The sequence below is a fragment of the Eretmochelys imbricata genome, chromosome 1 (assembly GCF_965152235.1).
Source record: "Eretmochelys imbricata isolate rEreImb1 chromosome 1, rEreImb1.hap1, whole genome shotgun sequence".
Taxonomy (NCBI): Eukaryota; Metazoa; Chordata; order Testudines; family Cheloniidae; genus Eretmochelys; species Eretmochelys imbricata.
Window position 1 is genome coordinate 201201741 of NC_135572.1, and position 21557 is coordinate 201223297.

Below are 21557 nucleotides of genomic sequence, written 5' to 3' on the forward strand. Positions count from 1 at the left end.
CTCTGAAAAATCTTGCCTTGTCTTAGATCAGGCAACTAAAATGAAGAGGTACTTTGGACCTTAATCACTCTATGCCTCAGTTCCCCCTCCATAAAATGGGAATAATACCCCCCCACAACACCTTGTGAAGATAAGTAATGTTTGTGAAGCTCTCAGATACTGTAGGAGGAAATTAATAATTCTGTCTTCTGAGCAGGGTTTGAACAGTGTACAGTAAATAAGGCCTGGGGCTACACACTGAACAACGTGGTGAAAACAAAATATTGAACGGGTGCTCGTTAAGTGATCACTGTCCATTCTGTGCAGGGGCCCTGTGGAAAACTTAATATGTGATCATATAATTCCGTTCCCAAACCCTTACCAAACTCCCCCTTCCCCAGCCAAAAAACCAAACCAACCAAACCAGAAAATATCATTTAAAACAACAACAACAACAACAACAACCACCCCTTCCCCCCAGCAGATTTTTGATCCCAAGAGGGAGAAGCACCAGAGAATTTATTAAGTCAGTGAAGGGCTTTGCTACTTTTGATTTTACATGGAAGGTGCTCAGCTACTGCAGTGATGGGTGTCACTATAAAACTCAACAATTTCCACCCCACCATCAATCTCAGCCTGGACCAGTCCACACAAGAGATCTACATAAGGGATGGGCACATAATCACCACCCTATACCGGAAACCTTCTGACCGCTATACTTACCTACATGCCTCCAGCTTCCATCCAGCATAGATCACATCCAGGGTCTACAGCCAAGCCCTAAAATACAACCGAATTTGCTCCAATGCCTCAGACAGAGACAAACACCTACAAGATCTTTATTAAGCATTCTTAAAATTACAATACCCACCTGGGGAAGTGAGGAAACAGATTGACAGAGCGAGACGGGTACCCAGAAATCACCTACTACAGGACAGGCCCCACAAGGAAAATAACAAAACACCACTGGCCATCACGTACAGCCCCCAGCTAAAACCTCTCCAGCACATTATCAACGATCTACAACCTATTCTGGAAAATGATCCCTCACTCTCACAGACCTTGGGAGGCAGGCCAGTCCTCGCTTACAGACAGCCCCCCAACCTGAAGCAAACACTCACCAGCAACTACAAACCACACCACAGAAACACTAACCCAGGAACCAATCCCTGTAGCAAACCTCGTTGTCTACTCCATCCCCGTATCTACTCTAGTGACACCATCAGAGGACCCAACCACATCAGCCACACCATCAGAGGCTCATTCATCTGCATGTCTACTAATGTTATATATGCCATCATGCGCCAGCAATGCCCCTCTGCCATGTACATTGGCCAAACCGGACAGTCCCTACGTAAAAGAATAAATGGATACAAATCGGACATCAGGAACGGTAACACACAAAAGCCAGTGGAAGAACACTTCGATCTTCCTGGACATTCTATAACAGATTTGAAAGTAGCTATACTTGAACAAAAAAACTTCAGAAACAGACTTCAAAGAGAAACAGCAGAACTAAAATTCATTTGCAAATTTAACACCATTAATTTGGGCTTGAATAGGGACTGGGAGTGGCTGGCTCATTACAGGAGCAGCTTTGTCTCTCCTGGAATTGACACCTCCTCATCTATTGTTGGGAGTGGACCACACTCTGATGGAATTGGCCCCGTCAACACTGGTTCTCCACTTGTGAGGTAACTCCCTTCTCTTCATGTGTCAGTATATTTATGTCTGCATCTGTAACTTTCACTCCATACATCTGAAGAAGTGAGGTTTTTACCCACAAAAGCTTATGCTCAAATACATCTGTTAGTCTTTAAGGTGCCACCGGACTCCTTGTTGTTTTTGTGGATACAGACTAACACGGCTACCCCCTGATACTTGACTATAAAACTCGAAGATAGACAAAATAAAGACTGTATCATAATGCATATGCACAAGGTAAGCGCATATGCAAAGTAAGGTTGCACAAGCAATGTAAATCTGGTATTTCTTTACGTTTGAGTGGTTAACTTTGCAAATGTTCTTTTAACATAGTTTTTGTCTGTAATTAACACTGAGTGTTTCTAAAAAACGCTGTTTAACTGACTGCCCCTTTATTGCCACCTAGTGATCAGAGCAAGTAATTCCAGTTTCCTTTATTACTGGGTTGGTAACTATAGCCTTTATCTACACTGGAGTTTTTAATTTGAGACCAGAGAAAGCCTGCTGGTGCATATCACAATTTGCACTGATGCACGTACATCTGTGTATCTACCAAAAACCCAGTAAAGACCTACCTCTAGCTTGTTTCTCCTTCATTGATTTGAAATGGATAAACTGTAGGATCTGCTTCAGAGTAGCAGCCATGTTAGTCTGTATTTGCAAAAAGAAAAGGAGGACTTGTGGCACCTTAGAGACTAACAAATTTATTTGAGCATAAGCCTTTGTGAGCTACAGCTCACTTCATCCGATGAAGTGAGCTGTAGCTCACGAAAGCTTATCCTCAAATAAGTTGTTAGTCTCTTAAGGTGCCACAAGTCCTCCTTTTCTTTTTGTAGGATCTGCCTTATCCTTATTATTGGGAGTCTGGCTGGGAACACTGATGGTCCAAAACCATATTCTGATGGGCTAGTTGAACCTTATAGTGATGACATGGCTGTGCACTAACTCCCAATAATGCATAATAAAACCTCCTGAATAAAAAAAACAGAAATCCCCACACCCACAATGGGGTTGACAGCCAGGAAATTAACAAGGGGAGAGGGGTTCTATCATAATTATCTTTGCCTCCTATTTTTAAATTGAGTATTATAAGCATTAAGTGCAAAGGCAGCCAAAACCCATTTTTATGCCACCTTCTTCCTCTTCCCGGCCCCCCTTACTTTCCATCCCTACTAACCCCCTTCTGGGGTGCATTTAAAGTTGCGTTGTCTGCTTCAGTGTTCGCAAAAAGAAAACGAGGACTTGTGGCACCTTAGAGACTAACCAGTTTATTTGAGCATAAGCTTTCATGAGCTACAGCTCACTTCATCGGATGCATAGAGTGGAAAATGGAGTGAGGCTGTTTTATACACACAGACCATGAAAAAATGGGTGTTTATCACTTCAAAAGGTTTTCTCTCCCACCACCCCACTCTCCTGCTAGTAATAGCTTATCTAAAGCGATCACTCTCCTTACAATGTGTATGATAATCAAGGTGGGCCATTTCCAGCACAAATCCAGGGTTTAACAAGAACATCTGAGGGGGAGGGGGGTAGGAAAAAACAAGGGGAAATAGGTTACCTTGCATAATGACTTAGCCACTCCCAGTCTCTATTCAAGTCTAAGTTAATTGTATCCAATTTGCAAATGAATTCCAATTCAACAGTTTCTCGCTGGAATCTGGATTTGAAGTTTTTTTGTTGTAATATAATGTCTGTAATCGCGTGACCAGAGAGATTGGAGTGTTCTCCAACTGGTTTATGAATGTTATAATTCTTGACATCTGATTTGTGTCCATTTATTCTTTTACATAGAGACTGTCCAGTTTGACCAATGTGCATGGCAGAGGCACATTGCTGGCATATGATGGCATATATCACATTGGTAGATGTGCAGGTGAACGAGCTTCAGTGTTGAAGTTGCTCTTCACTTGGCACCTTACATTTGAAGGTCCTTTAAGAGCCAGACCACCGCTCTCCAGAGCGGCTCAGCTCCCTGGCTACGCTGGAAGGAGAAACCGCTTCTCTTTCACGTGCCGCTGCCCAGCCTCCGGGCAGAGCAGTGCTGGGCTGCTCTGAAATCCACTGGCGCTGTAGAATGCAGAGGCGAGGTAGCTTAAAGATGAACTGCAAAGGGGGGTGGGGGGGAAGGGGGTCTGAGCTTTTCGTCATCTTTAGAAGGGGGAAGAAGGCCTGAAAGGTGGGGTTCTTCCCTCCCCATTATGATGATTTAATCTCAGAAATGAGTGGGGCTGTACAGTCGGATCTTGTTTCAGAGTAACAGCCGTGTTAGTCTGTATTCGCAAAAAGAAATGGAGTACTTGTGGCACCTTAGAGACTAACCAATTTATTTGAGCATGAGCTTTCGTGAGCTACAGCTCACTTCATCAGATGCATACCGTGGACTTACATATGCAGGGGGAGCCTTCTCTGCCCTGAAATGGGAAAAGGAGGCTGGATGACTCTTTAACAAGGACACCTTTTCTCCTGGGTTTATCGGGCGCTTGAGTTAAACAGGAAGTAACACAATTTCAAACCGTGTGAATAACCTCCCTGCCCCTCTCCATTCATCTGCTTCAACACCGGCGAGCTCATCCGCCCGGGACGGGGGCTTCCCCAGCTGGCCGGCCAGGGACGGGGCGGTGAGCGCCCAGTGGGGGTGCAGAGTCTGGAGGTGGGGGGGGGGGGGGGATGGGGCGCGTGGCGCTGGGCCCCAGGGGCAGCCCGCTCGCGGCTCGGCAGCCCGCGGGGGGGTGGGGGGGGCGGGTCTCTGCTGCCCGGTGCCTCTCCCCGCCCCTCCATGCGGAGCCACCGCCCCGCCCGGAAGTGAGCGCCCCGGCCGGGGTTAAGGGCGGCGGAGAGGTCGGGCCGCCGCCGCTGGGCAGAGCGTGTCCCTCCCCGCCGCCATCGCAAGCCCGCGGGAGCCCCACTGCCCCCCCCCCGCTGTGCTTTGGGACCCTTCCGCCCTCGCTGCGCCCGGCCGCAGGGGGCCTGTCTCCCGGGCCGGCCTCTGCCTGGGGCTCCGCGCGGGACCCAACCGCCCTCCACGGACCTCCTGCCTGCCTGCCTGCCCGGCGCGGCCGCCTCAGCCCCACTGGGTGACTCCGTCCTCCCCAGCGGGGGGCCCTGCCTGACACCTGGGCCGGGGACGCTTCAGGGGCACCCTCGTGTGTGTGCGCGCGTGTGCGTGTGAGTGTGAGGAGGGTGCCTCTCCAAGCGCCCTCCGCTCAGGCCTTTGAGCACGACCCACGCTTTCGGGAGCCTGGGCCGCGCGGGCGGAGATGCTCCGGCTCCAGAGGGTGGGGCGGCTGGCGGGGCCAAGCTGCCCGCTCCGGAGACGCAGCGCTGCGTGGAGGAGCGCCACCAAAAATGCGTCGGTTTCGGAAGTGCTGCAGCTGGAGGATAAAAAGCTCACGGGCGTCGTTTTCCCGCTCCAGGGCCTAGAGAAGTATCTAGCCCCGGACGTGAACACTGCAAGCTTCCGGACTTTCAGCCCCAGCCTGGGTGACCTCCACAGGGCGGAGGGGTTTTTCAAACCCTCGGGCAGACACGTGATTCATTACTTCAGTTCTGCCATCCGCATGGACCATGCACCGCAGCTGTCGCAGCCTGAGGTGAGGCCATTGCCTGGGATGGAGAGGAAGGTGGTCAGAACGCCTCCTGTCAGGGAGTCCATCCTATACAGGGTTTTATCTATCTACTCTCCTCTGAAGTCATGCATTTGGGTGCTGTAGTTTTGGCAGTTGGCTTGACTATGTGGAGTCTCTGTGCCGCCTCCGCCCTCTGTGAACCATGGGGGCTGTGTCAGCATGATCTTATGTAGGGAAACCTGCTCTGCACTGTCAGTTCCCTCAGAGCAAGTGGTGCATTTTTGTCTACACTGGGCAGGGGAACTGATGGAAGGGCAGCTTCTGAAGAGCCTGGGGTCCAAGGAATAGACTGAAGCCCTGGGCTTTCTGCAGATGTCCCAAGATTTTACAGATCCTGGAACTTCTACAGAGCTGAAGGACTAAGTCCGTTATGAAGGGAACAAAGTATTTTATCCCTACAGATAGGACAATTACATGGAAATTTCATGTTGTCAGGGCTACTAAGTTTTCAAACTAACTTGGCCCTTTCTCTGGCTTTTGGTATAGGAGGGTATGAATTAGCACCAAGACATTCCCTGAAAGCGAGTCTCTTAGTTACGTATATGACCCCCAGCACCATGGTATCTGAGCACCTCACAATCTATAATATGAGACCCCTGTGAGATAGGGAAGTGCTATTATCCCCATTTTACAGATGGGAACTGAGAGGCTACATGACTTGCTCAGCTTTACACAGGAAGCCTATGGCAGGGTCTAGAACTCCGGTCTCTCAAGTCCTGTGTGAGTGCCTTAGTCACTGGACCATCCTTCCTCATCTAAGGTGCTAAGACCATGAGAACAAATTGAGGGATTTGCAGGAGTGACCCATTCTTGTTGCACAGGAGGGTTTGGATGAGGGAGAGAAAACTAACAATGGTATCTCCTTTCTCCTGTCTCTCTCCAGGTGTGCTTTTTGGGCAGAAGCAATGTTGGGAAATCCTCCTTAATAAAGGCTTTGTTTTCACTGGCTCCAGACGTTGAAGTCAGAGTGTCAAAAACTCCAGTAAGTGATGTTACAGAATTCCCTCCATCTCAACTGGAAGCTCCTGCCAGTCAGGGGAGATGAGAGAAAGAGGTCTGGGGTAACACAAAGCTCTGGGAGCATAAGCTGGATTCTTCTCTGGCTTGCGCATCTTCAACAGAAATTTTAAGGTTCATTTGCAAAAGTCTTATTACTGGAAATATGAGGTGAAAAGAACCCAGCTTGACTCTCAGAGCCCAGGATGAGTTTGCAGGGCTAGCAGTTGGGAGGAAAAAAATAATCTTTTTACTCGTAAGCTGAGCATATTTGATGTGCAGTCACTGAGACAAAACACACACACAGCCCTACCAAGCTAATTTGTAGTCACTTTTTGAGAGTAGTTTGGCACTCGGAGCTAAATCCCCCTACTCAGGTAATGACTGTGGAAGGTCTTTGAAGTAGTGGAACTGTCGCAGTCTGTTCCGCACAGAGAAGAGCAGGCCACAGGGAGGCTGTGCAAGGGGTTGCCACACCCTATGGTCCCCAGAGGGAAGACTTGGAGGCATGGCCAGTGATGCCATGACTCTGTAGATCTATTGGCTTAAACACAACAATTTTTAGTGTGTTACTGATGCTACTTCAGCACAGAGGCTTCAGTGGTGGTTCTGGAGCAGTTCCCTAGGTATCCTGTGTCCTGTGTTCAGCATGTGAGGTGGGGAAAGTATTCCAGTGTCCCCAGTACCCATCCACGGTGCCCAAACTGAGACCCTCCCATAGGCAGAGACTAGGTTCTCTGGCTATGTGTGAAGACCAGGATCCGTAAAGCAGTGGTTCTCGACCTTTCCAGACTACTCTACCTCTTTCAGGAGTCTGATTTGTCTTGCGTACCTGCAAGTTTCACCTCACTTAAACTACTTGCTTACAAAATCAGACCTAAAAATACAAAAGTGTCACAGCACATTATTACTGAAAATTTGCTTTTTCTCATTTTTACCATATATTTATAAAATAAATCAACTGGAATGTAAATATTGTACTTACATTTCAGTGTATAATATAGAGAGCAGTATAAACAAGTCACTGTATGAAATTTTAGTTTGTGCTGACTTTGTACTGGTGCTTTTTATGTAGCCAGTTCTAAAACTAGGCAAACATGTAGATGAGTTGATGTACCGCTGGAAGACCTCTGTGTACCCCCAGGGGTACGTGTACCCTTGCTTGAGAAACACTGCTGTAGAGTGTTTCCTAAAATCCTTTCTGATACCGTGGCTAAATAGTACGGTAAGTACTAGTGTTCTGCTCTAGGGTTATAATTTCAGAAAATATAAATCCAGTACATCGTGTGCCTACTGGACTCTCCTACATGAGCTCATACAGCATCTCCCTCCTCTCAACTACATAGATTTGTGTAGTCACATTTAGACAAACTTAAGCTTATGTATCAGTCGCTGGGATGGTATCCTGTTTCTACTAAACCATGAGGTGCTTCCCTCATTATCAGCTTGTCAGTAACCCAGGACACGTTATAAAGTCTATTTGGCATTTTTAATGAATCTAAAACAGTTTCCAGTCTTCTAGGCCCATCGGATTCTTGATTCTTGTCCATATTCAGCTCAGATATCTAATGTTGGGCATAAAGAACCTTTTAAATAAATCCATAATCCCATGGTTGTTTAGTAATATTTAATAAAGCCCAACCTTTCTCTCTGCAGGGCCACACAAAGAAAATGAATTTCTTCAAAGTGGGGAAATACTTTACGGTGGTGGACATGCCAGGCTATGGCTACCGAGCCCCCGAAGACTTTGTTGACATGGTGGAGGCCTATTTACAAGAGCGTCAGAAGTAAGAGAACCGTTGCATGCTGTCGTGTTTTACCTGCAGTCTCACAGTGCATCAGAACAGTGGGATGTTTGCATAGATTATAAAAAGGTGGAAGAGTTAAGTGTAGATATCAAGAAGTTATTGCCAACAATGGGGTGGAATGTATTAGACCATAGTATAGCTTCCAGAGTGAAGTGGTGACGTTACCATTGTTTGAGTCCTGTTTTGAAGCTTGGATGGATCAGAGCTCTGGAAAATATTCCCCTTAGGTGCTATCCTGTATTGACTCCTCTCAGGATGGGAAAAGAGAATTAGTCTCATCTAGTTCATCTCCAAATCCTGTGAGGTAGCCTCTCAGTCCCCATGCTAGTTAACATAGAAACAACCATTGTTACATTGCCCCTCACTTGTGTTACTCTCTGTATCTTCGTTAGCTTGAAGAGGACATTCTTATTAGTGGACAGCTTGGTAGGATTGCAGAAGGCAGACGACATTGCCATAGAAATGTTGGAGGAGTTTGGGATCCCTTACGTTGTAAGTTATACTTTCTCTTTAAAACACGAACCAAAATAAAAATGCAAATTGTCTGGGCTCAAGGGCATTCTCTAAACATTTTGTACCTTCAGCTAGATGAGCCTCAGCAGTAGAGCTCTAGCAGTAAGTTAAAAAGGTGATCTGCATGGGGGAAAAAGTTGTCTTCCCCCCCTCCCCTTTTTTTTTAATTCATACTGTATAGGGAGGCCTGAAAATCTATTGTCTATGATTGGTTGCGTTTTTTTAAGATCTGAATTTTCAAAATTGACCTTCTTTTTGGTGCCCAGTTTGACATCCCTTAAAGAGGTCTGATCTGAATAGGCTCAGCATTCATGTATTAGTATCCCATTTAGATAGGACATGAAGCGGTTTGAAAGCAGTGGGAGGATGATACATCTTGGCAAACATTTCCAGGGTTACAGTAAAGCAATGTTCTACCCACCCCCCGCCCGCTCCCTAAATCTTCTCTTTATGTATTTGTGCAGCTTGTGTTAACCAAAATCGACAAAGTTCCCAAGGGACTGTTGGTTAAAAATGTACTGGAGATCCAGGACTTTGCAGAGAAACACACTCAGGGGTGCTTTCCTCAACTCTTCCCAGTCAGGTAAAGCTCACTTCTACTGATGTCTTATTTTTAAGCACCTGAAAAACACCAAACTCACTGAAAGGTCTGACAGTTTGGGAGACTGAACTCCTATTTATGCCCAGAACAGGTACGGTGGGCGGTGTCAGGGCAAGTCACCCCCATGCTGACCCCACCCTGTCTGAGGGAGAACCCCCTAAAGAGGTGAGAGGAGAGTTCAGCTTTCAAGGCCCATTCCTCCTTGGGTCTTTCAGATGAGACTGGCAGCAGAGGCACAACATACGGTTGTGGGTTTTGTGGTGTGAATGCCTGTCTGAGACCACCGCACTCATTTTAAACAGACCACATATGGGCAATAGCTTGGGGCCAGGTTTGAAATGATTTTGGCTTTCTTAGGCATAAGAAGGATAGTACTTGCAATCATGCTGCCCAATACAAATTAACGCTACTCTGCTCTCAGATTGTATGCAAAGTATCCCCTCTGCAGATGCGGGAATGGGCAGAGAGGCTAACATGCAGTTCTACTCTGAAAAAGATCACATCAAAATGGCATCTTATGTAATGGCTGTGCTGCCTATGTGCAACTTTAACTTCAGTGTTCTTAGTCCTGTTAGCCCTGCAGAGTCTCCACAACTGTGGGAGAGGGAGCTGGGTTCTGTTTTGGTCCAGCATTAACAGACCAGGTAACCAGTTTCTGATTTTAAGCCCAGCTCTGCCCTTGGTTACATGGGTACCACCTTACTGAACCCAGCCATGTGGTACAAGCTTAACTGAATGGAATCTAGCATATAGAATCTTGTACGGGTGATGGATGTGTTGGAAAGAACCCAGCTTGACTTCCAGTTTCTGGGGTGAGACTGTGGCAATTTAAAAAATCTCTTTGTGTAAACTGAGCACGTCAAACATGTGACCCCCCAAACGCTCCTTTTACAGTATCCATTTTCAGAGCAGAACTATGCTAAGGTCTAGAACCACAAAGCTATGTAGGCTCCTAAGTGACTTGGCCAAGGACACACCGAAAACCTGTAGCAGAGCTTGAGATAGACCCCCAGATATCCATTCCTCTGCACTTTGTGAAGTCACTTACCTTAGTGCAAAATGCTACCAAAAATCAGAGCGGTGTAATGTTCTATAGCCACTTGGTATGGTATAAGTGACTATCCAAAGCCTGTGCTTTTAGTATCCTAGCTCCTCTCCAAGGGTTGCTGTGCCCTTATTAGCTTCTAGCATATGGGCTCAGGATTTTTTTTATTTGATATTGAGCAGTGAGCAATTGTCAATTTGGGGAGGGTGCTGGGGAGATCAGCACTGGATTTTGTAAGAGGAGAATGTGTAAAAGAGTACACCAGTTTGTAACTGTCATGATAATGTCCCTTTATAATGAGATCCTGAATTAAGTGATGAGCCACAGCGAAGCTTCCATTTCTGAGTACTCTATACCTGATGAAAGTTCAAGTGTAGCTCCTTTATGTAGAAATGTAAGTGAAATCCTGGGACATTGAAGTCAATAGGCCAGGATTTGACCCATGACATTTAAATTAAGTGGTAAAAATCCTGTGTAACATTTTTCCCTTGTTTAAAAGATTCTCAGCAGAAAGCCCTAGTAAAAATATTAAACATCACCTTATTTTGAACATCTTGTGAAGTTGTTAAACTTGTACTAAGGTTTGCTGCACTATAAACCTCAGCTGCAGAGTTCAGCAACTTATTATTGCAGCAATGAACTAAATGGAAGAATTAACAACTAATTTCATTGGATAGAAAATGTTTAGCACACTACAGAGCTGCAGTTTCAAACTCTTGTGAAGCTGCATTTTTGCACCAGAAAGACAAGTCTTTCCTTCTACCCATAAAGCTAAGGGAAGAGAATCTGTGATGTGCCATAACATTTTTTGCTGATTCCATTCTGTGATCATTCAGTAGGTAAAGTTACAGTTGCTGCAGAAACTATAAATTTCCTGATTTTTGTGAGACTAAATTATTGATGTATCAAAAACAATTGGATGACTTTGCAGGTACCCCTTACTCCAAGGGATGGTGGCAGTTTAGCAGAATTAGGCACCTGCATTTGAAGGAAGCAACGACCTGAACCTGTAAATCTTTGTTTCTACAGTTCCATAGAGTATTCTGGCATCCATCTGCTGAGGTGTTTTATAACCCATGTTACAGGAAACCTTCCCCTGATGAATTCCTGACAGACCTACCTCTCCGTGTCCACAACTCTCCTGTTGTACTCTACCCATCCAGCACAATAGGTACCAAACATACTGCTCTGGACATTGCTTTTTGCTTTGTAAATAGTATAAAATAGTGAAATTATTTTGAGGGTTTGTAATAATTTGTCAATGAAAATTTAAGGATGCTTAAACGATTCATGCAGCAGAATGTGATCTATGATTTTCCAGATTTGTTTATTGGTATTAATTTACTAAATTGACAAAAAGTAATAAAGGATTTTTAAAGGCTATGTTTTAACAAGCTTCCACTTGTTTCCCTTCCTTGTTGTAAAGATAGCCTTAACTGTGAAGCAGGTTTTAAATGAAAGCTCAGATGCCAGAACATAGATGTGTAGCAAGAGATAAACACCAGCAGAGTGCATGGGGCCCTGGCTATAGCAACAGCCTTTATTAAGTACATCCAGAATTCACTGATCAGCTGTGACTTTTTCAGTTAACTTGTTTTAATACAGATAATATATGAGAATAGGGTCACCCTATGGAATTAGAACCTGTTGATGTATGTGTTCAGTTCTAAGATTATTGGTGACAAGGAAGTAGCATGAAACTCTTTCCTGCTGTAGGGCTTCCTACCTGGAGGTGGAAAGGACTTATCCTTTCAGAAGTTATGAGAGGATGATGCCTGCAAAGGAAGTCTGGTATACAGGCTGCACGGAGTTATGTGGTACCTTTGCCAGGAGGTAACGCCACTCTGTGCTCCAAAAGGAAATTACCCTAATGTAATCAAGCACCACTGGCTACAAGCTGTGAGGGCTCTCCACCACCCCATCAGTTCCTAGGAGAAAGAGCAGATGAACTAATAGCAGGAGGAAAGCTGTGACTTTGTTGATGGAGCACTCTGCTGGAAGAATTAGTACTTACATGGCATGTATTGCCTTAGCCCTGGTCTACACTAGGACTTTAGGTCGAATTTAGCAGCATTAAATCGATGTAAACCTGCACCCGTCCACATGATAAAGCCCTTTATTTTGACTTAAAGGTCTCTTAAAATCGATTTCCTTACTCCACCCCTGACAAGTGGATTAGCGCTTAAATCGGTCTTGCCGGCTCGAATGTGGGGTACTGTGGACACAATTCGACGGTATTGGCCTCCGGGAGCTATCCCAGAGTGCTCCATTGTGACCGCTCTGGACAGCACTCTCAATTCAGATGCACTGGCCAGGTAGACAGGAAAAGAACCACGAACTTTTGAATCTCATTTTCTGTTTGGCCAGCGTGGCAAACTGCAGGTGACCATGAAGAGCTCATCAGCAGAGGTGACCATGATGGAGTCCCAGAATCGCAAAAGAGCTCCATCATGGACCGAACAGGAGGTATGGGATCTGATCGCTGTATGGGGAGAGGAATCCGTGCTATCAGAACTCCGTTCCAGTTTTTGAAATGCCAAAACCTTTGTCAAAATCTCCCAGGGCATGAAGGACAGAGGCCATAACAGGGACCCGAAGCAGTGCCGCATGAAACTGAAGGAGCTGAGGCAAGCCTACCAGAAAATCAGAGAGGCGAACGGCCGCTCCGGGTCAGAGCCCCAAACATGCCGCTTCTATGATGAGCTGCATGCCATTTTAGGGGGTTCAGCCACCACTACCCCAGCCGTGTTGTTTGACTCCTTCAATGGAGATGGAGGCAATACGGAAGCAGGTTTTGGGGACGAAGAAGATGATAGCTCACAGCAAGCAAGCGGAGAAACCGGTTTTCCCGACAGCCAGGAACTGTTTCTCACCCTGGACCTGGAGCCAGTACCCCCCGAACCCACCCAAGGCTGCCTCCTGGACCCAGCAGGTGGAGAAGGGACCTCTGGTGAGTGTACCTTTTAAAATACTATACATGGTTTAAAAGCACGCATGTGAAAGGATTACTTTGCCCTGGCATTCGCGGCTCTCCTGGATGTACTCCCAAAGCCTTTGCAAAAGGTTTCTGGGGAGGGCAGCCTTATTGCGTCCTTCATGGTAGGACACTTTACCACTCCAGGCCAGTAACACATACTCGGGAATCATTGTACAACAAAGCATTGCAGTGTATGTTTGCTGGCGTTCAAACAACATCCGTTCTTTATCTCTCTGTGTTATCCTCAGGAGAGTGAGATATAATATATGGTCACCTGGTTGAAATAGTGTGCTTTTCTTCAGGGGACACTCAGGAGCCCATTCCTGCTGGGCTGTTTGCCTGTGGCTAAACAGAAATGTTCCCCGCTGTTAGCCACAGGGAGAGGGGAGGGTTGAGGGGGTAGCCATGCGGTGGGGGGAGGCAAAATGCAACCTTGTAACGAAAGCACATGTGCTATGTATGTAATGTTAACAGCAAGGTTTACCCTGAAAGAGTGTTGCCACTGTTTTATAAAATGTGTCTCTTTAAATACTGCTGTCCCTTTTTTTTTCTCCACCAGCTGCATGTGTTTCAATGATCACAGGATCTTCTCCTTCCCAGAGGCTAGTGAAGCTTAGAAAAAAAAAAAACGCACTCGAGATGAAATGTTCTCCGAGCTCATGCTGTCCTCCCACACTGACAGAGCACAGACGAATGCGTGGAGGCAAATAATATCAGAGTGCAGGAAAGCACAAAATGACCAGGAGGAGAGGTGGCAGGCTGAAGAGAGTAAGTGGCGGGCTGAAGACAGGGCTGAAGCTCAAATGTGGCGGCAGCGTGATGAGAGGAGGCAGGATTCAATGCTGAGGCTGCTGGAGGACCAAACCAGTATGCTCCTGTGTATGGTTGAGCTGCAGCAAAGGCAGCTGGAGCACAGACTGCCACTACAGCCCCTGTGTAACCAACCGCCCTCCTCCCCAAGTTCCATAGCCTCCGCACCCAGACACCCAAGAACACGGTGGGGGGGCCACCGGCCAACCAGCCACTCCGCCACAGAGGATTGCCCAAAAAAAAAGAAGGCTGGCATTCAATAAATTTTAAAGTTGTAAACTTGTAAAGTGCTGTGTGGCATTTTCCTTCCCTCCTCCACCACCCCTCGTGGGCTACCTTGGTAGTCATCCCCCTATTTATGTGATGAATGAATAAAGAATGCATGAATGTGAAGCAACAATGACTTTATTGCCTCTGCAAGCGGTGATTGAAGGGAGGAGGGGCGGGTGGTTAGCTTTCAGGGAAGTAGAGTGAACCAAGGGGCGGGGGGTTTCATCAAGGAGAAACAAACAGAACTTTCACACTGTAGCCTGGCCAGTCATGAAACTGGTTTTCAAAGCTTCTCTGATGTGTACTGCGCCCTCCTGTGCTCTTCTAACCACCCTGGTGTCTGGCTGCGTGTAACCAGCAGCCAGGCGATTTGCCTCAACCTCCCACCCCGCCATAAACATCTCCCCCTTACTCTCACAGATATTGTGGAGCACACAGCAAGCAGCAATAACAGTGGGAATATTGGTTTTGCTGAGGTCTAAGCGAGTCAGTAAACTGCGCCAGCGTGCCTTTAAACGTCCAAATGCACATTCTACCACCATTCTGCACTTGCTCAGCCTGTAGTTGAACAGCTCCTGCCTACTGTCCAGGCTGCCTGTGTACGGCTTCATGAGCCCTGGCATTAAGGGGTAGGCTGGGTCCCCAAGGATACATATAGGCATTTCTACATCCCCAACAGTTATTTTCTGGTCTGGGAATAAAGTTCCTTCCTACAGCTTTTGAAACAGAGCAGAGTTCCTGAAGATGTGAGTGTCATGTACCTTTCCTGGCCATCCCACGTTGATGTTGGTGAAACGTCCCTTGTGATCCACCAGAGCTTGCAGCACTATTGAAAAGTACCCCTTGTGGTTTCTGTACTCGCTGGCTTGGTGCTCTGGTGCCAAGATAGGGATATGGGTTCCGCCTATAGCCCCACCACAGTTAGGGAATCCCACTGCAGCAAAGCCATCCACTATGACCTGCACATTTCCCAGGGTCACTACCCTTGATATCAGCAGATCTTTGATTGCGTGGGCTACTTGCATCACAGCAGCTCCAACAGTAGATTTGCCCACTCCAAATTGATTCCCAACTGACCGGTAGCTGTCTGGGGTTGCAAGCTTCCACAGGGCTATCGCCACTCGCTTCTCAACTGTGAGGGCTGCTCTCATCTTGGTATTCATGCGCCTCAGGGCAGGGGAAAGCAAGTCACAAAGTTCCATGAAAGTGCCCTTACGCATGCGAAAGTTTTGCAGCCACTGGGAATCGTCCCAGACCTGCAACACTATGCGATCCCACCAGTCTGTGCTTGTTTCCTGAGCCCAGAATCAGCATTCCACACCATGAACCTGTCCCATTAGCACCTTGATGCATGCATTGGCAGGGCCCATGCTTTCAGAGAAATCTGTGTCCATGTCCTGATCACTCACATGACCGCGCTGACATCGCCTCCTCGCCCGGTATCGCTCTGCCAGGTTCTGGTGCTGCATATACTGCTGGATAATGCGTGTGGTGTTTAATGTGCTCCTAATTGCCAAAGTGAGCTGAGTGGCCTCCATGCTTGCCTTGGTATGGCGTCCGCACAGAAAAAAGGCGCGGAACGATTGTCTGCCGTTGCTCTGACAGAGGGAGGGGCGACTGATGACACAGCTTACAGAGTTGGCTTCAGGGAGCTAAAATCAACAAAGGGGGTGGCTTTACATCAAGGAGTATTTCAGGCAGGACTTCACGGAGGGTTCCAATAAGAAATGGTGCACCTAAGTTATTGTTCTTATTGGAACAAGGAGGTTAGTCTGGCCTCTGATTGATACATGGCTAGATTTACCTCGCTGCACCTGCTCTGTGAGTGACTGCAGTGTGACCTAGAGGAATGAGTCCCCTAGACAGGGGAGGAGGCAAATGAGTACAAAACAAATCTGGTCTATTTCTTGTTTTGATCCACTCCATCTATCTTTTACATCTTTGGCTGGCAGCAGACGGTGCAGAAGGACTGCATGCCATCCACATCTCATGGCTGCTCGGCTGAAGATGGTACAGTACAACTGCTAGCCATCCTCATCTCTTGCCTGCCCGGCACAAGATGGTACAGTACGACTGCTAGCAATCCGTATCGCCTGCCTGCTCACTATAAGATGGTTCAATAGGACTGACTGCAGGACTAAAGAGAATGACCTGGTCAAGTCACTCTAAATTTAGTCCCTGCGCCCATATCTGCCCAGGCGCTCCTGGCCGACGTGGCCAGGAACACCTCGGACATGACGATGACGACTACCAGTCGTATTGCACCATCTGCTGCCACAAGGCAATGGGTTGCTGCTACTGTGTAGCAATGCCGTACCGCGTCTGCCAGCACCCAGGAGACATACGGTGACTGTTACCTGAGCGGGCTCCATGCTTGCCGTGGTATGGCGTCTGCACAGGTAACTCAGGAAAAAAGGCGCAAAACGATTGTCTGCCCTTTCTTTCACGGAGGGAGGGAGGGAAGGGGGGCCTGACGATATGTACCCAGAACCACCCGCGACAATGTTTTAGCCCCATCAGGCATTGGGATCTCAACCCAGAATTCCAATGGGCAGCGGAGACTGCGGGAACTGTGGGATAGCTATCCACAGTGCAACGCTCCGGAAGTCGACTCTAGCCTCGGTACTGTGGAAGCACTCCGCCGAGTTAATGCACTTAATGCACTTAGAGCATTTTCTGTGGGGACACACACGCTCGAATATATAAAACCAATTTCTAAAAAACCGACTTCTATAATTCAACCTTATTCCGTAGTGTAGACAACCCTTAGAGAGCAAGGCCTGAGGATTTCAAGGTAGGGGGTTCACTTCTCCTTTTTGTACTGTACATCTCAGAGAACAAGCCAAAATTCTTTAGTGATGACAACTGACCATAAGGGAGTGAACGTCAATGGCAAATGAGGTACATGCTACATATCTGGCCCTACATTGTCCCTCAGTGGTAGCCTCCCATTCAGGGGCACATAATAGTGTGAGACGTTTATCCCACAGCTAAGTTGCATCTATTCAGCAATGCCCATGACATGGCCTAGCTGTAGCGTTACTGATGGGTAAGATTTTCTTCCCCGAAGATTGCCCATTCTTAAGCTCTGTTTACACTGATGGTGTGTGGAGAGTACAGGCTCTGTTCACACTTGTCACGGCAGTGGCTAGCTGTATGCCATGGCAAAAGTCTTCAAGAGTGGGAAGTGGCTGGAGCTTTTCATGGGGGCAGGGGAAGGCTTGAGCAGGAGGATGTTACACTGCTAAAAATGGCTCTGTAGAACAAGGAGGTACTCCTGGGGGTTCCAGTGTGTAGGGCACTCTGTTCACCTAAGCAGTGCTGTTAATACCACTGTAAGCTGGGCATGCTGTGCCTGTACTCTACATGTGACTTAAGTGTAGATTAAGAGGCTGTGTGGTCTAGTTTATGTCTGCTCATAAAAGGAAATGCTTTTTACCCAACCTAGTTGACCTCAGGAATTCACTGTCATTAGATGTTAATCCTACTACGTGATAGTAGCCATTCCTCAAGACTGGGAGTTGCTGGAACAGTAGCCTAATGCAGTATGCTCATTCCTATGTGCTGGAAGCAAGAGAGATCGATCAGAGTAGTTAGGCGTTATAGCCCTGACTCTCCCTTTGTTCTGCTTGAAGGATCTGATTCAATATATAACCATTGTTAGAAGTGCTCAGTATCATAACAGCAGATGTGCGGTCCCAGATGGTACAGCTCTCAGGGGCAAAGAGCATGCCACATGCTATAGCTCAATATCCGTTCTTGGTGGATAGTTTCAGCATGCTAGCAAACATTTTTCAGAAGCATCCACTCAGTTTTGAGTGCTGCATGCTCTGGGGTCTTCCAAGCTGAGCATCCAAAATTAATGGACACTTCTGCAAAGTGCGTCTTAAATCCTAGAGCTTGATATACATCTGCCTGCAAAACCCAAGGTTCTTAAAAAAAAAACCCACTACACTAACTGCTAGCAAAAATCTTTACAAAATACCTTTGACTGATTCATTTTTAAATACATAGTTTACATTTGTAAGAATTTAATAAATATATACTTAGAGACAGCACAGTATGGACCAGATCCTGTAGTCCTTGTACATATGTAAATATCATTGGATTGACTTCCTTGGGACTTTGTGGAAGGAATGTAGGACTGGACCACATTACAGTTGTGCTACAGAAAAAATGCCTAGGTGAAGTCCTCCATGCAAGGGTTATAGAGCATCAGCTTTACTTTTATAGTTGGCTAGGATTTGTTTCCCGTTGTCCAAGAGATCTTCAGACATAAATTCTTCAAACACCATATCAGCTTTTTCATTTTGCTCAGCCAGGTATTTCTACGAAGAGAATGTTACCAATGAGATTTCCAACTTTCTTTTTTAACCTAAAAGACATGGAGCTTGTGTCAGCACCATGTGCATCTTTTATTATTATTCACTGCATTTGGTATCAGGCCATCTATCTATAATTTAAATATTAAAACTGGTTTCTTCAGTAAAAAAATCAATCAAATAAACTCCAAGATCTGACTTGATAGTAAAGTAACCAGGTTAAAAACAGCTGTGTTTGACAGTGGTATGCCACCACACTTTGTAAATTCCTAGGGCACAAATCTGATCCCCAGGAGTTCTTGTGAATGAGACACAGCCATGTTGCTTATTAAATCTCAACCCATAGGCTGATGGTATAAAAGCCAATCCTGTTCTTGAGGGAGGTTAGCAGGGCAGAACACTGAAGAAGCTTGGATAATTTGCTGATTTTTAGGAAGCTTTAGATCCCTCTTAAATGTCTGCAGAGTGACTGGTAGCTCTCTGCTCTGTGGCATAATCCCTCTTATTCACAGACCTAAGACTTTTTTTTGCTATTTCCTGGTACAAACCTTCAGAGAAATCCCAGTTTCATTGAAGTTAATGGTGCAGGATTTCACTCTTAATATCTAAGTATGCCTCTTCTCTCTCCTAGTCTATCATTAGTTGTTTCCACATTTCTCCTTCCTATTAATGTATATATTTCAGATTGGAAACATGCAATCGGAGTCTTGCACTTGGATTACAGTGTCCTAACCATTCACCTTCCCCAGACCTGAAGGAGCGCAGTGAAGCTCATAAGCTTGTCCCTTTCACCAACAGAAGTTGGTCCAATAAATATTACCTCACCTAGCTTGTGTCCAATAGCCTAAGCATTCATCTCACTTCTGTAGCCATCCCCTGCACAGTCACTGCAAGTGTAATTCCATTTTAGAAGGGACTTTGATGGCCCAATACTTTCACTCACCCAGATGATTTACACAGCAAACTACACATCCTTTATGGCTTTAAGTCCTCTTGATTAAAATTGTTTTCCATGAACAAAGGTACTGGCACCATTAATTGTGAAGCAGAAGCTCTAGGGATGGTCAGGAGCCCGGAGTGCTATTTCTAGTTGTCATTTCCCTGCCAGGTGCCCTTAAGTGAATCCTTGGCCCCCTCTGTGCCGGTTTCCCTTCCCACAGTTTGTGTTATCTACTTAGAACATAAGCTTTTTGGGTCAAGGACAGTCTCTGCACAGCACCTAGTACAAGATGTTGGGACCTCTAGCTGCTACTGTAATGCAAACTATAAATCACATCCCACCCTTTGCAGATTGGTAAGTAGGCCTTTGAACACTACAGGAGAGGCTACTGTCATCTTTCCAAAATGATCTCTACATTTCTGATAATGGAAGGTCTGAACAAGCTAGAACATCCACCTACCTCAACAGTACTGAACACCAACAATTCACGTATTTGGAGACTTCTAATTTCTCCTTTTTCCAATACAGCCCAGGAAGAACAATTGCAATTGTTACTGCTATTTCACCCTACATTCAATCAGTGTGGTGACAGCTGTTTTAGGTGAGGTTGGCAGGGCATGGTGCTGTACTTTAGCAGCACCCAAGCTTTTTGGTAAGAGGTTAGACAGTGGAAGCATTACAAGGGGCCATTTTACCAGTAGACTAGTCGCTTTACTGGCTCTGTTAATAATTTGAAGGGAAGGTAGGGAAGATGAGTTATGGAGTATGAGCGTGTATATATGACTAAGGCAGTCAGTCATGAAATATCAATACAAAGAACCCTAGAACAAGAGACTATTCAGCTGCTATTCCCAACACCACACACTGGTTGGGTGCTCTGCTTGCACATGGCAGTTAGTTTCAGCACATTTTTAATCCACATGGAATTTACTATTGTGTCCCTTTGGGAGAAGTTGTGGACTTTTCTGTACAGGAAGGAACAAGGTTCAGCATGCCCAGACAAACAGGAGAGAGATTTGTTCTTTCCAAGGAGCCTGGAGACACCAGTCACTCCCGAGAGAGAGACAGACACTTCTGGGGAGAACAGGCCACCTCTTTCTTCATAGCCTGCCATGAACTGGGCAGGACATGGGGAGAGAGAATTAAAGAGGGGTGGAGTGGAAATGAACTGACTGTAAATTGCCTTTTGGGCAATGTACATTTCCTAACCCTGCTTTAGTGTTCATAGTAATGGGTGTGACTTACTTCTACAGACCCTACATGAAAAGCCACGATCTCCAAGACATGGTACAATTTATCAAGCATTTGCATTTTCTCTTCATTTGTTGTCCTCACAGCAATCTGGTGCCTGAGGAATACAAATACATTCCCTTAATTGCATGCCCAGGCCAAAGAGAAACCCCTTCATTTTAAGGTTGACATGTAATAAATGTTAGAAAAATTCAATAGGCTGGATAATTTAAATCAAGACAATTTAAAAATCACCAAGTGGAAAGCCTCGGTTTAAATAGTTGATTTTAACCTACTTTTCCATTTGTACTTCAGTTTCTTTCTACAGGAACGTGCATTCTCATTGGTTGATGAAACTATTAAAACATTAATTTACAACTAAAGCCTTTTCACTAGATTTAGTGCATATTTTTGCTACCTAAGAGGATACACTAGAACTATCTACATTTAAGCAATTATGTATCTTAATATTTTCAGATTAACTGTACATTTTTAGTATGTTAGAAAATGGTGAATGATATTGCTTATTTACTAGATAATTTACTTTTTGCTCTGATTTGTGTCAAGCTGTATTAGGATGGGTAACTTGTGTTTGTTTAAATTCCAAACAGCATATAAAATACCACCTTAAATGTTTTGGATAGATAATCTCCTATCAAAGCATGTTCCACATTTACAACTAAATGATTTATTAAACAGAGAGATTAACTGTACTCAGTGAATGAAACTGGTT

The 21557-nt window shown here is 45.8% G+C and overlaps 2 protein-coding genes across 12 annotated transcripts in view; one reads left to right on the plus strand and one right to left on the minus strand.

The window, feature by feature from the left end:
- Nucleotides 1–4482: 4482 nt before the first annotated feature.
- GTPBP8 (GTP binding protein 8) overlaps nucleotides 4483–21557 on the plus strand; it is a 385924-nt gene continuing 368849 nt past the window's right edge. For 2 of the 11 annotated variants that reach the window (XR_013346675.1, XR_013346678.1), the window contains exons 1-6: nucleotides 4487–5276; nucleotides 6196–6294; nucleotides 7965–8095; nucleotides 8509–8608; nucleotides 9094–9212; nucleotides 11305–11446. Coding sequence is in view for 4 of the 11 variants with exons in the window: in XM_077822130.1 (XP_077678256.1) it covers nucleotides 4944–5276; nucleotides 6196–6294; nucleotides 7965–8095; nucleotides 8509–8608; nucleotides 9094–9212; nucleotides 11361–11446; nucleotides 11992–12047 (924 nt within the window). In the remaining 7 variants the exon portion in view is untranslated. The other 9 variants (XR_013346664.1, XR_013346670.1, XR_013346676.1 and 6 more) reach the window with 9 other exon arrangements.
- LOC144267838 (kinetochore protein NDC80 homolog) overlaps nucleotides 17023–21557 on the minus strand; it is a 29897-nt gene continuing 25362 nt past the window's right edge. The window contains 2 exon segments of the mRNA XM_077822190.1: nucleotides 17023–18660; nucleotides 20840–20942. Coding sequence (XP_077678316.1) covers nucleotides 18538–18660; nucleotides 20840–20942 — 226 coding nt within the window. The 3' untranslated portion in view covers nucleotides 17023–18537.